Raw genomic sequence first — 12,147 nt, forward strand, 5'->3', positions numbered from 1 at the left:
GTGTTGGTGCTTGATTTTTTTTGTGGAAACATTTGTTAGGAACACATTGGTCTAATTTTGGGGTATGAAAAATGAAAAACTTTTTGTTAGCTCTTAATTCCATTTTTTGGGATGTGGATATGCAACCCCCCCAGAAATTCTGGCATTATATATATATATATATATATATATATATATATATATATATATATATATATATATATATAATTTTTTGGGTGTTCACCTAGCAGGATAAATTAAGTGATCATTTTTATTTTACGGTAAATATGAGTTAGCATGTTTTTACCTTTATTTATAAAAAATCCCAAATTTATGCAAATTTTTGAAAAATTCAGTATTTTATAAATTTGAATTTCTCTGCTTTTAAGACAGATAGTGATACTTCATAAAATAGTTCTTAACATTTCCCATATGTCTACTTTATGCTGGCATCATTTTGGTAATGTTATTTTACTTGTTTTTTAGAAGGTTTAGAATTTCAGAAGCAATTTTTGACATTTTCAATAAAATTTCCCAAATCAGTTTTTATAGACCACCCATAAATAGTTTGTAGTCACCCTCAAACTATTGAAAACTGATTTTAGAAATGCTGTTATCCCTTTAGGTATACCGAGAGAATTAAAGCAAAATGGACAATTTAAAAAAAAAAATCCCGATTTTTCCCCCCCCCCCCCCCCCCAATTTAATCTATTTTTCGTATAACTCATGAAGGGTTAACTAGAAAACAAACATCAATATTTATTACCCTGATTCTGCAATTTACATAAATGTCCCATCTACAGTCTTTAATTGCTGTATGGGCACATGGCAGTGCTCAGAAGGTAAGGAGCACCATATTGTTTTTGGAGTGCAGAATTTGCATTTGAAGAGACTCTGAGGTGGAAAACCCCCAAAAAGTGACCACATTTTGGAAACTATGCCGCCCATGGAATTTTTAAGGGGTTTAGTGAGCACTTTGACCCAATAGGTCACTTGGCTGTGAAAATAAAAATTAAGATTTTTTTTCTTTTTTGCAAGAAAATGGTGCTTTAGGGCCAAACTTTCTTTTTCACAAGGAATAATGGTAGAATATTAACACACAATTTGCTACCTATTTTCTCCTCAATACAGTAACACCCCATTTGTGGTTGTAAAAGGCTGTTTGGACATATGCCAGGGCTTAGAAGGGAAGGAGCGGCAATTTGAAAAGAAAGAGCCATAACTTTTTTTTATTTTTTGTTGACTTTGCTGTATGAGGGCTTTTTTGTTGCAGACAAGCTGTAGTTTCTATTGGTAGTGTTTGGGGGTACATTTGGCTTTCTGATTGTTTCTCATCTCATTTCTTGGGAGGTGAGGTAGAGAAAAATAAAAATTCAATCAGTTTTTTTAATTTTCACATCTGGTATATATGATATGACAACTTTATTCTGCAGGTTGATATGACTATGGCGATACCAAATTTCTATTTTTTTTTTCATACATTTTTGTATTATAGAATCCAATTTTATAAAAAAACTTATATTTTGCATTGCCATATCTATAACATTTTTAGTTTTCTGCCAACGTAGATGTTTGAGGGCTTGTCTTTTGCAGGACAGTACATTTTATCTATACCATTTTCGGTTAAATTTGATTTTTTGGGATAACTTGATATTATGATTTTTGGGAGGCGAGGTGACAAAAAAAGCTGTTTTGGTGTAATTTATTTTTCTTTACAGCGTTCACTTGATGGGGTAGATCATCTGATATTTTTATAGAGCTGGTTGTTACAGACGAGGCGATACCAAATATTTTTTATGTTTTACACAATGAGAGCATTTTGGAGAAAAAAAAATCATGTTTTTGTGTTGCCAGTTTCTTAGAGCCACATTTCTTTTAATTTTTCTGGTTATGGTCTTGAGTGAGGGCTCGTTTTTTGCGGGATGAGGTGACGTTTTCATTGGTACCATTTTGGGGTACTTATAACTTTTTGATTGTTTGATAGTATGTACCGTATTTTTTCTATTTTTAGCAAATTTTAAATGATTTAAATTGGGCGCTTTTTTGTTTTAAATGTGTTTTAAACGTTTCTTTTTTTATTTTATTTTTTATTTTTTTAAATAAAATTCTTTTTTTTTTTTTGCACTTTGTGTCTCGCAGCCTGTCGGAGCTTTCTAGATTAGGCTTTGCCAAATGTCAGTATTCAGGTTAAATTGCTGTGTTTGCGATAAATATGTGGATTTTGGATGCAGCTTGGGCACTCGGTCTCTAAAAGGTTCGCCATCACTATAATGTATGGCTGCAACACAAAGACATTATACTGTATAAGCATCATACAGTATAATGTGTTCTTGTGGCCCCATACAGTATAATGTCTTGCTGTGACCCAGCCCATACAGTATAATGTCTCCTTGTGGCATCATACAGTATAATGTCTCCTTGGGACTCCATATAGTATAATATCTCCTTGTGGCCCCATACGGTATGTCTCCCTGTGGCCCCATACAGTATAACATCTCCCTGGATAGGTATTTGTACAATCAATGTGTGATATATATCACTGCATTTCTTATTATTGTTATCATGGGAAAGATTTTGCTATTGCCCAACCCTAGATGTTACTGCAATTGACTATAATAGGATCTGGCGGTGATCCGGCTGCTACCTGGATAAAATATGCTGCAATTCAGCTAGATCTCCGCTGTGTGCCATTATAGTCAATGTTAATGGCAGGCATCGTGGTAACATCTGGCAGTGCCGGATCCAGAGAGCTCCAGCGGCTGTTTTCTGCTGGAGCTAATGAGGTTGATGGATATTGACACACTTACACAGAAGCATAATTTACCATAATATATTCTTTTTTTTTTTTTTCAGTGAACCCCTGGATAGAACTCAGGATTATAGATCAGCACTGTGTACTGTGGGAACACAAACAGAATGGGCTTTGGTTTATAAGGAACCAAAGGACAGTCTAGATCCCATGGATGGGACAGCACCTTGTGAGAATGATTCATTCAATAAGGAATATTCTGATGGAATTACTGACTCTGAAGAGGTAGAAAAGGTATTCCAGAGCCCGACACCCGAAGATAGCGGAGCTAATATACATGCTGTGACGCCACTGAAGCTGAACAAGAAGGAGCTGTAAGTGCAGTGCCATGCATGCAGTGACATAATGTATAATTAATTATATCCAGCAAGGCTTAGTTCACATTGGCATCATGGCTTCACTTTCTACTGTATCCATGATGGGTATGGTGGATCCTATAGGTCAGGGCTCAGCAACCTCCAGCACTCCAGCTGTTGTGAAACTATAACTCCCAGCATGCTTCATTCATTTTATAGGAGTTCCAAGAAAAGCCAAGCATGCTGAAAGTTGTAGTTTTACCACAGGTGGAGTGCTGAACGTTGCTGATCCCTGCTATAGGTCATGTTCCGATATGGTATAATTGTGTTGATTTGCAGCTCAGATTCTGCACCACAAATTTGCAGCAATTTATACTACAATACATGTGGTCCGGGTGAAATCCACTATAGAAATAGCCTATTATGTGTGTGTTTCCCCTTATGATCTATCATGATCTGGTTTACAACTCTTCTCTGACCTTGTATCCATATCTATAAGGTCTAGTGACATCCTACAGCACTAGTACAGTCCTCCTGTTGCTTCTGTTTCATTTCACCTGCATTGTGTCTCATGTGCATGAAATACAGTGAGGAACAGAAGTATTTGAACACCCTGCAATTTTGCAAATTCTCCCACTTAGAAATCATGGAGGGGTCTGAAATTCACATTGTAGGTGCAATCCCACTCTCAGAGACAGAATAAAAATAAATAAATCAGGGAATCACATTGTATGATTTTTAAAGAATGTATTTGTCTTGCACTGCTGAACATAAGTATTTGAACACCTGAGAAACAGCAAGAATTCTGTCTCTCAAAGACCTGATACTGTGGTCCACCTCTACTCCACTCATTAAGCTAACTTAGTAGCACCTATCTGAGCTCTTTAAAGACCCCTGTCCACCCCACAGTCAGTCAGATGCCAGCTACTACCATGGGCAAGACCAAAGAGCTATTGAAAGACACCAGAGACAAAATTGTGGACCTCCACAAAGCTGAAAAGGGCTACGGGGCAATTGCCAAGCAGCTTGGTGAAAATAGATCAACTGTTGGAGCAATTGTTGGGAAATGGAAGATGACTGTCAGTCTCCCTCGGACTGGGGCTCCATGCAAGATTTCACCTCATGGGGTATCACTGATGATAACAAAGGTGAGGAATCAGCCCAGAACTACAAGGAAGGAGCTGGTCAATGACATGAAGAGAGCTGTGACCATAGTTTCAAAGGTCACTGTCGTTAGAACACTACACCGTCATAGTTTCATATCATGCATTGCCCGGAAGGCTCTCCTGCTCAAGTCTTCACATGTCCAGGCCTGTCTGAAGTTTGCCAATGACCCTCTGGATGATCCAGAGGAGGCATGGGAGAAAGTCGTGTGGTCGGATAAGACCAAAGTATGGTCTAAACTTCACTCGTCGTGTTTGGGGGGAAAAAGAAGGATGAGTGGCATCCCAAAAACACCATCCCTACGGTAAAGCATGGGGTGGTAACATCATGCTTTGGGGGTGCTTTTCTGCGAAGGGGACAGTAGGACTGCACTGTATTAAGGAGAGGATAAATGGGGCAATTTATTGTGAGTATTTGAGCAACAATCTCTTTCCCTCAGTCAGAGCATTGAAGATGGGTCGTGGCTGGGTCTTCCAACATGAAAACGACCCAAAGCACACAGCCAGGATAACCAAGTGTGGCTCTGTAAGAAGCATATCAAGGTTCTGGAGTGGCCTAGCCAGTCTCCAGACCTAAAACTAATAAAACATCTTTGGAGGGAGCTGAAACTTCGTGTTGCTCAGCGACAGCCCCGAAACCTGACTGATCTAGAGGAGATCTGTGTGGAGGAGTGGGCCAAAATCCCTGTTGCAGTGTGTGCAAACCTGGTCAAGAACTACAGGAAACGTTTGACCTCTGTAATTGCAAACAAAGGCTTCTGTACCAAATATTAACACTGATTTCCACTTCACCACCATGACGGCCCAGAGAGATTGACCCCTGACCTCTGTAGGGGCAGGAACAGAGATAAGCTAAAAGGACCCCTCCCACCACCATTCACCAGTGTGTTCCTGCCCCTATAGTGGTCAGGATAGAGAAAAGTCCTCTCTGGCTTTCAGGGAGGTTAAGTGGACCTCTTTTCTTTCTTTCTTTATTTATTTATTTATTTATTTACTTATTTTTCTTTACCTGGGTGAATGCGTCGGCGGTATATATTGCCTCCCTTGTGGATTTTTTTTCATCCAGGACCGCGTCCCCTGCTCTCCGGCAGATGTAGTTCCTAAGCTGACAGGGAGACGCCACGGTCACGCTCCCTGTTGTGGGAGGCCTGCCCTGATCTGCCACTGGGTCGCCTACCTCCCCGTGTAGGTAGCTGACCGGAAGGACGATCTGCACAGGCGCGCGAATCTGACGTCACTTCCGGGCCGCTGGTCGAAACCCGGAAGTGGACATCTTTTTCAAAAAGAGCTCACAAGCACTTTCCCGCTGCGCTCTCTGCATCACTCTCCGCATCACCGGACATGTCGAACCAGGAGAAGGAACTGCAGCAGAAGGAGCTGACCGCTCCAGAGCGCCTCTGTGTGAGTAGCCCAGATGTGACAGATGTGAGGCCAGTGGAGAAGGGAGCCTTAGTATACTGTCCTGATAACCACTGGTATGAGCCCCCCTCCCCCTGGGGGCTTCTGGTATACTGCAACTAAATGTTTATGCACCTATACTAGATTAACACAAAATTGATGGGCTGCTCTCTCACTTTAGGCCAAACTTGCTTTAAAAAAGCAGAGGAAGACCGCCAGATGCATCCAGTGCTCCGTCAGGCTTCCCGATGATTATGCTAAGAAACTTTGCAAGGATTGTATTGCCAAGTTAGTTCGAGAAGAACAACCATCAATGATGCAGGAGTTTAGATCTATGATTCAGGAGGAAGTTAAATCTACTCTGGCCTCCCTCCGTGAAGATACGTTGGGGTCTCGCCCACTCAAACGGCCCAGGATGGCGGACATTTCCTCCTCAGACTCCGAGGATTTGGAGGGCGATGCCTCATCCTCCAAAAAAGAGGATGATGAGTACCCCCTATCTGAGGGCGAGATTGTCGAGCACTCTAAAAAATTCTTCTTCACTCCTAGCGAGATGAGTGACCTTTTAAAGGCGGTCAGGGATACAATGGGGGTGGAGGACATCCAGCGACCCCATACATTTCAGGAAGAGATGTTTGGGGGATTGAAGGTCAGGCGCTCCCGTGTTGTCACGGAAGGTGTACAGGAAACTAGAAGACACAAAATGAATATCCGACTGACTGTATCCAAAAAAGGGAAAAGCCCTGCATCAGACCTGGCACTCTCCCTGACTGCTCAGCCTATGCGAAAATCCCAATGGTAGATGATCAGATGATCGCAGTACCTCGACTGTATAACACCTGAACACCCTATAATAGTGAGGGGACACGACCACCGGCTCCCTACACTATATACGGAGGGAGTCAGGGTCACCAAACAGAAAAACACAAATGAATGAACAAAACTTATCTGTAGAAGACTCAGAAGTAGGATCAGTATGCACACACTCCAGGAAGGAATATAAACCGCAAAGTGAAGCAGTCTGGGAAGGGATTTAAAGGGATGCAATCAGTGCAACTACATGACAGCTGAGAGAGGCTAACGAGATGAGAAAATGAAAGCAAAACACAAGGAAGCTCAAGGAGGAGGTTCTGAAAGGCATCTGTTAGAGCTTCTCAGATGTTTGGTGGTGACACGTGTATTCCCCATAAATGAAAACATTAAGGAGATGGTGATGGATGAATGGGCCCATCCAGAAAAGAAACTAGGGATTTCCAAGAAACTCAGGAACCGCCATGTATTTGACCCGTCAGACTCTAAGATTTCTGACGAAGTCCCCAGAATTGAGGTCCTGGTGGCCAAAGTTAATAAGAAAACCTTGCTACTATTCGAGGACTCCTGTCAGTTAAGGGACACCACAGAAAGGAAGGCAGACAGTTTATAAAAAAAAATCCTGGGAGGCAGCTATGTTTAGTGTGAAGACCAACAGGTTCAAGATGAAATCCCTAAATTCTACCATTCCTTTAATTCAAAAAGACGCGTTCCTCTGTACGATCGACCTGAAGGACGCATATTATCATGTTCTTATTCACACCCAGTCTCAGAGGCTCCTACGTTTTGCATTAAGGGATCACAGAGGGTCCGTTCACCATTTCCAGTTCGGTTGGCCTCAGCCCCAGAGATTTTCACGAAGCGGGTGGTAGAGATGGACGCCTCCCTGAGGTCTCAGGGGGTGACTGTCGTTCCTTACCTAGACAACTTTTTACTGATTTCAAACAGGGTGGATCAGTCTATAGCAGATGGAGAGATATTCTGTTCCCTTCTGACAGCTCTAGGTTGGGGGATAAACCTAAAAAAGTCATCCCTAGTTCTGGATACCAAGGTAAAATTCCTAGGGGTTTTGCTGGATTCTGTAAAACAAACAGCCTTCCTTCCAGCAGAAAGAATCCAGAACCTTCAATCATTAATCAGGGCCTTCCTAGGACGTCGCTTCTTCTCTTTCAGAGAAACAATGAGCCTGTTAGGTCAGATGACAGCCTGCATGGTAGCAGTCCCTTGGTGCCAGGCCCATTACAGGGCCCTTCAGTCCTGGCTTATAAGAAAATGGGACAAGCATCTGTCCTCTTTGGACAGGAAAATCCTGATCCCGGGCCACATAAAATCTTCAGTCCGGTGGTGGCTTCAAACAAACAAATCTAAAGAAGGGCATGGTCTGCCTCAAAACCCCAGCAGTGCATGTTCAGACCGATGCCAGCGTAAAAGGGTGGGGCGCAAAAATATACTCCGACCTCTACCAGGGAGACTGGCCTCCGAAAATTGCAGCTCAGTCCTCAAACTACAGGGAGCTCAGGGCAGTTTTGGAGACAATACGAGCAGCCGCTCCAAAACTAAGGAACCGACATATAAAGATCTATTCAGACAATGTAACAACCGTATCCTACCTCAAGCATCAGGGGGGCACACTGTCTCAAAAACCTAGAAGGTCTGTCCAGAAAAATCTTCCTTTGGGGGGAAAAAAAATGTAAAGTCAATATCTGCAATTCATTTAAAAGGAAGCCTAAACAGCGTGACGGACTTCCTCAGCAGGACCACCACAGACCAGGGGGAATGGTCTATAAGCACCGACCTCTTCAATCTAATTGTCCAGAGATAGGGCCTCCCACTGGTAGATCTATTTGCTACAAGGAAAAACGCAAAGGTATCAACCTTTTGCTCCCTAAACCCGAGGGACAGGCCCCTAGCTATAGACGCCTTCTCCCTGCACTGGAACTGGGATCTTGCATATGCCTGCCCTCCGTTCGCGTTAATCCCAAAGGTTCTCCAAAAAATCATCAGGGACAGGGCCAGAGTAATCCTGGTCACCCCATACTGGCCAAAGAGGAGCTGGTTCTCGATTCTAACCAACCTCTCCCCACAGGAAGCATTTATTCTCCCAAGGAGGAAGGATATCCTGATCCAGGGGCCGGTTCTCCAACCTCATCCGGAAATTTTCAACCTCTCGGCTTGGATCCTGAGTCCGACCTTATAAGATGCAGAGGTCTCTCAGAGGGTGTTATATCTACCTTGAAGGCCAGCAGAAAGAAGGTGACTAACTCCATTTATTTTAAAATCTGTAAAAGATTCTGCACCTGGTCAGATGACAGCCCCAGACCAGACTAAACCAAATATACAGCGGATCCTGGACTTCCTGCAAAAAGGACTAAAGTCAGGGTTAAATCCTTCTACCCTTAGAGTCCAGGTCTCAGTGCTTAGTGCCTATTTTGATTCTGAATTAGCCAGCCATAGATGGATCCAAAGATTCCTGAGGTCTGCAGCCAGACTAAGACCATCTCTCAAATCAAGGGTGCCTACCTGGGACTTAAACACTGTCCTTAGGGGACTCACAGGTCCACCTTACGAACCCTTGGACTCGAGTTCCCTGAAGCATCTTTCTCAGAAGGTGGCTTTTCTTATAGCTATAACATCAGCAAAAAGACTCAGCGAGATCCAAGCATTGTCAATAAGACAACCATACCTCACAATCCAGGAGGATCGAATTACCTTGAGGCTAGACCCGACGTTTTTGCCAAAGGTAGTAACAGACTTCCATAGAAACCAGGAGATCATTCTTCCCTTCTTTTGTTAGAATCCTAAAAATTCTGGAGAGGAACGTTTCCATACCCTGGAAGTCAAACGAATAGTACTAAAATACCTAGAGGTCACTAGAATCCTAAGAAAGGTGGACAATTTACTAGTACTCTTCTGTGGTAAAAATAAGGGGAAGGCAGCTTCCAGATCTACCATTGCCCGATGGGAAAAACAGGCTATTTACAGACTGCTACAAGATTGAAGGCATCAGTTGTCCAGACGTCATTCGGGCTCACTCAACGAGAGCCATATCTGCCTCATTCGCTGAAAGGGCAAGAGCTTCCCTAGATCAGATATGCCGGGCCGCAACCTGGTCCAGTATAAACACTTTCATCAGACATTATAGACTCGACTTATCCAGGTCTTCCGACCTGGCCTTTGGTCGCAAGGTCCTACAGGCCATTGCCCCACCCTAAGACGTATATAATCTGTTATGTCTCTCTGGGCCGTCATGGTGGTGAAGTGGAAAGCCGGAATTAGACTTACCAGTAATTCATTTTCCACTAATCCACCATGACGGCATGATATCCCACCCAAATATTATTGTAATGACTTGGTATGAGTTAATACCAAAAAACCAACAAAAAAAACCTTGAGTTGTTTCACTTCGTAACCGGTGGTTGTGGCACTATAATCTGGAACTCACTGGTGAATGGTGATGGGAGGGGTTCTTTTAATTTCTCTGTCCCTGCCCCTACAGAGGTCAGGGGTCAATCTCTCTGGGCCATCATGGTGGATTTGTGGAAAATGAATTACCGGTAAGTCTAATTCCGGCTTTTCTCAGGTGTTCAAATACTTCAGCAGTGCAAGACAAATAAATTATTTAACAATCATACACTTTAGTTCTGTCTCTCAGAGTGGTAATGCACCTACAATGTGAATTTCAGACCCCTTCTTGATTTCTAAGTGGGAGAACTTGCAAAATCGCAGGGCGTTCAAATACTTCTGTTCCCCACTGTAGCTGTTGGCAGCAATGCAGTGGTGTTGGCATATAGCCCGAATATAATATGGGATGTATTCATGGATTATGGATCCACCTGATAAAACACATTGGGGCTCATTTTTCTAATCAAATGTAAGAGAATTGGCATAATGTACACTAGTAAATGCCATAAGTTGTGTGGACAATAATTATGAAAGTTGTGCACCATTTTTATTCCTGCAGAGATACATGTATTTAATGGACAAACCAGAAGAATCTGAAGTAGGAAAGGGTTAAGATGTCTATACACATAATGTGGCTGAGGAACAATGGGGGGTCATTTACTAATATTCCTATACCAGATTTTGGGGTATAAATGTCACAAAACCCCTTTTCGTGACTTTTTAATTGCCCATGCAACAGTATTTTGTTGCACAGGCATTTTTAGTCTGTCATCGCCACTTGAGTGTGGTGGGTGTCTCTCCGGACTTTGGCCCCAGCAAATTTACTAGCATTTACGTCTGGAAACAGGCATATACTTTTCAGCAAAAAACAGCTCCACTCAGGGAGCAGAGTAGTTCCTCATTCCAGGCTCATGAAGAAGTGCCCCTAATAAATTAGGCACATCCTCCTGTAGTACAGGGAAATAAGAGACCAGCGTAAAATGCCAGTCTTTGCAAATGAAAAAACATTTCTAAACAAGATATAAGTACATGATTTTCCTAAATTATGACGTAAAGTCATGATTTTATGAAAGACACGGAGATGAGTATTGCTTAACCCTTTCTTTACTGAAACCACACAGCAGCAAAGAAAAAGGAACATAACCATCAGTAACCTAGGTGATAACTCCTCCCACCCGTAGCCCCAGTATAAAGGGACCCCTCCAGCTAGGATCTTCCTCTTTCTTTGACGTCCTGACACCAACTTGACAAAACCTGAACCGGAACCTCCGCCATCGCGCAACGGAACAAACAGCGCTGGATCACGAAAACTGGTTGAACCGACGAATCGCTCGGACCATGAACGATAAAACTGGCTGGATCATGCCCTCTGTGGACGATAGTATTCAACCTACAGAGAAAAAACAAAACACGAAACCAGGCATAGTGTAAGTAGTGTAAGTAAGTTACAACCGAGGCACTTACAGGTCAAAAAGTGACACAGCATTAACACCATATATACATCTTACAGGAGATAATCAATTAAATAATTATATAACATCTACGGGAGGGAAACGGGTGGGGCAATACTCGTCTCCGTGTCTTTTATAAAATCAGGACTTTACGTCATAAGTTAGGAAAATCCTGTAATTTTATATCAAGACACGGAGGCTCCTATTGCAAGTTTAAAGTGTATTCATGATGGAAGAGATTGCATGAGGTGATGGTCGAAAATAGAATTCTCCAAATGTAGAAACACGCGACCAATCCGCCAGTTTGAGAATATCTTCAAGCCGCGCTCCAGACACCGCCATAGATGTGGCGGCTGCACCCCTGACGGAATGTGCAGTGAAAATGGAAGTGTCAATGCCTGCAAGGGAAAGAATGCATTTAACCCAACGAGAGAGGGTAACACTAGTGACCGGGAAGAAGGGCCGTCGGAAAGAAATGAATAATTGGGAGAAACGCGACGAACGAAGAGTCGCCATACGAGATTCATATTCTCTCAAACAGGAGACTGGACATAGCGATGGCGAAGAAGGAAAGGCGGGATAGGAAACCGACCGAATAAAAGTCTTAGTCCGACGAGAAATGTTAACGGTAACTCCATCCGGGGTAAAAGAGCGGGCGTCTTAGTCCAACGCACAAACATCCGACACCCTCTTGCAAAAGATGAGGCAGAGCAGGGTCACCAATTTCGCAGACAATTGGCGAAGCGAAAGATCCGGGTTAGCCGGCCAGTTGGCCGGGAAAGTAAGGACGAAGGAAACATCCCAAGAAGTCGTAAAACGAGGTCTCGGTGGACGGGACA

At 42.9% G+C, this 12,147-nt stretch overlaps 1 protein-coding gene across 1 annotated transcript in view; it reads left to right on the forward strand.

The window, feature by feature from the left end:
* The window catches only part of EML3 (EMAP like 3), a 194,096-nt gene that overhangs the window by 19,547 nt on the left and 162,402 nt on the right, over positions 1-12,147 (forward strand). The window contains exon 4 of the mRNA XM_044270888.1: positions 2,833-3,102. Within this exon, the coding sequence (XP_044126823.1) occupies positions 2,833-3,102 (270 nt within the window). The remainder of the gene's footprint in view (positions 1-2,832; positions 3,103-12,147) is intronic.

This window comes from Bufo gargarizans, chromosome 10, assembly GCF_014858855.1.
Source record: "Bufo gargarizans isolate SCDJY-AF-19 chromosome 10, ASM1485885v1, whole genome shotgun sequence".
In the NCBI taxonomy this organism is placed as follows: domain Eukaryota; kingdom Metazoa; phylum Chordata; class Amphibia; order Anura; family Bufonidae; genus Bufo; species Bufo gargarizans.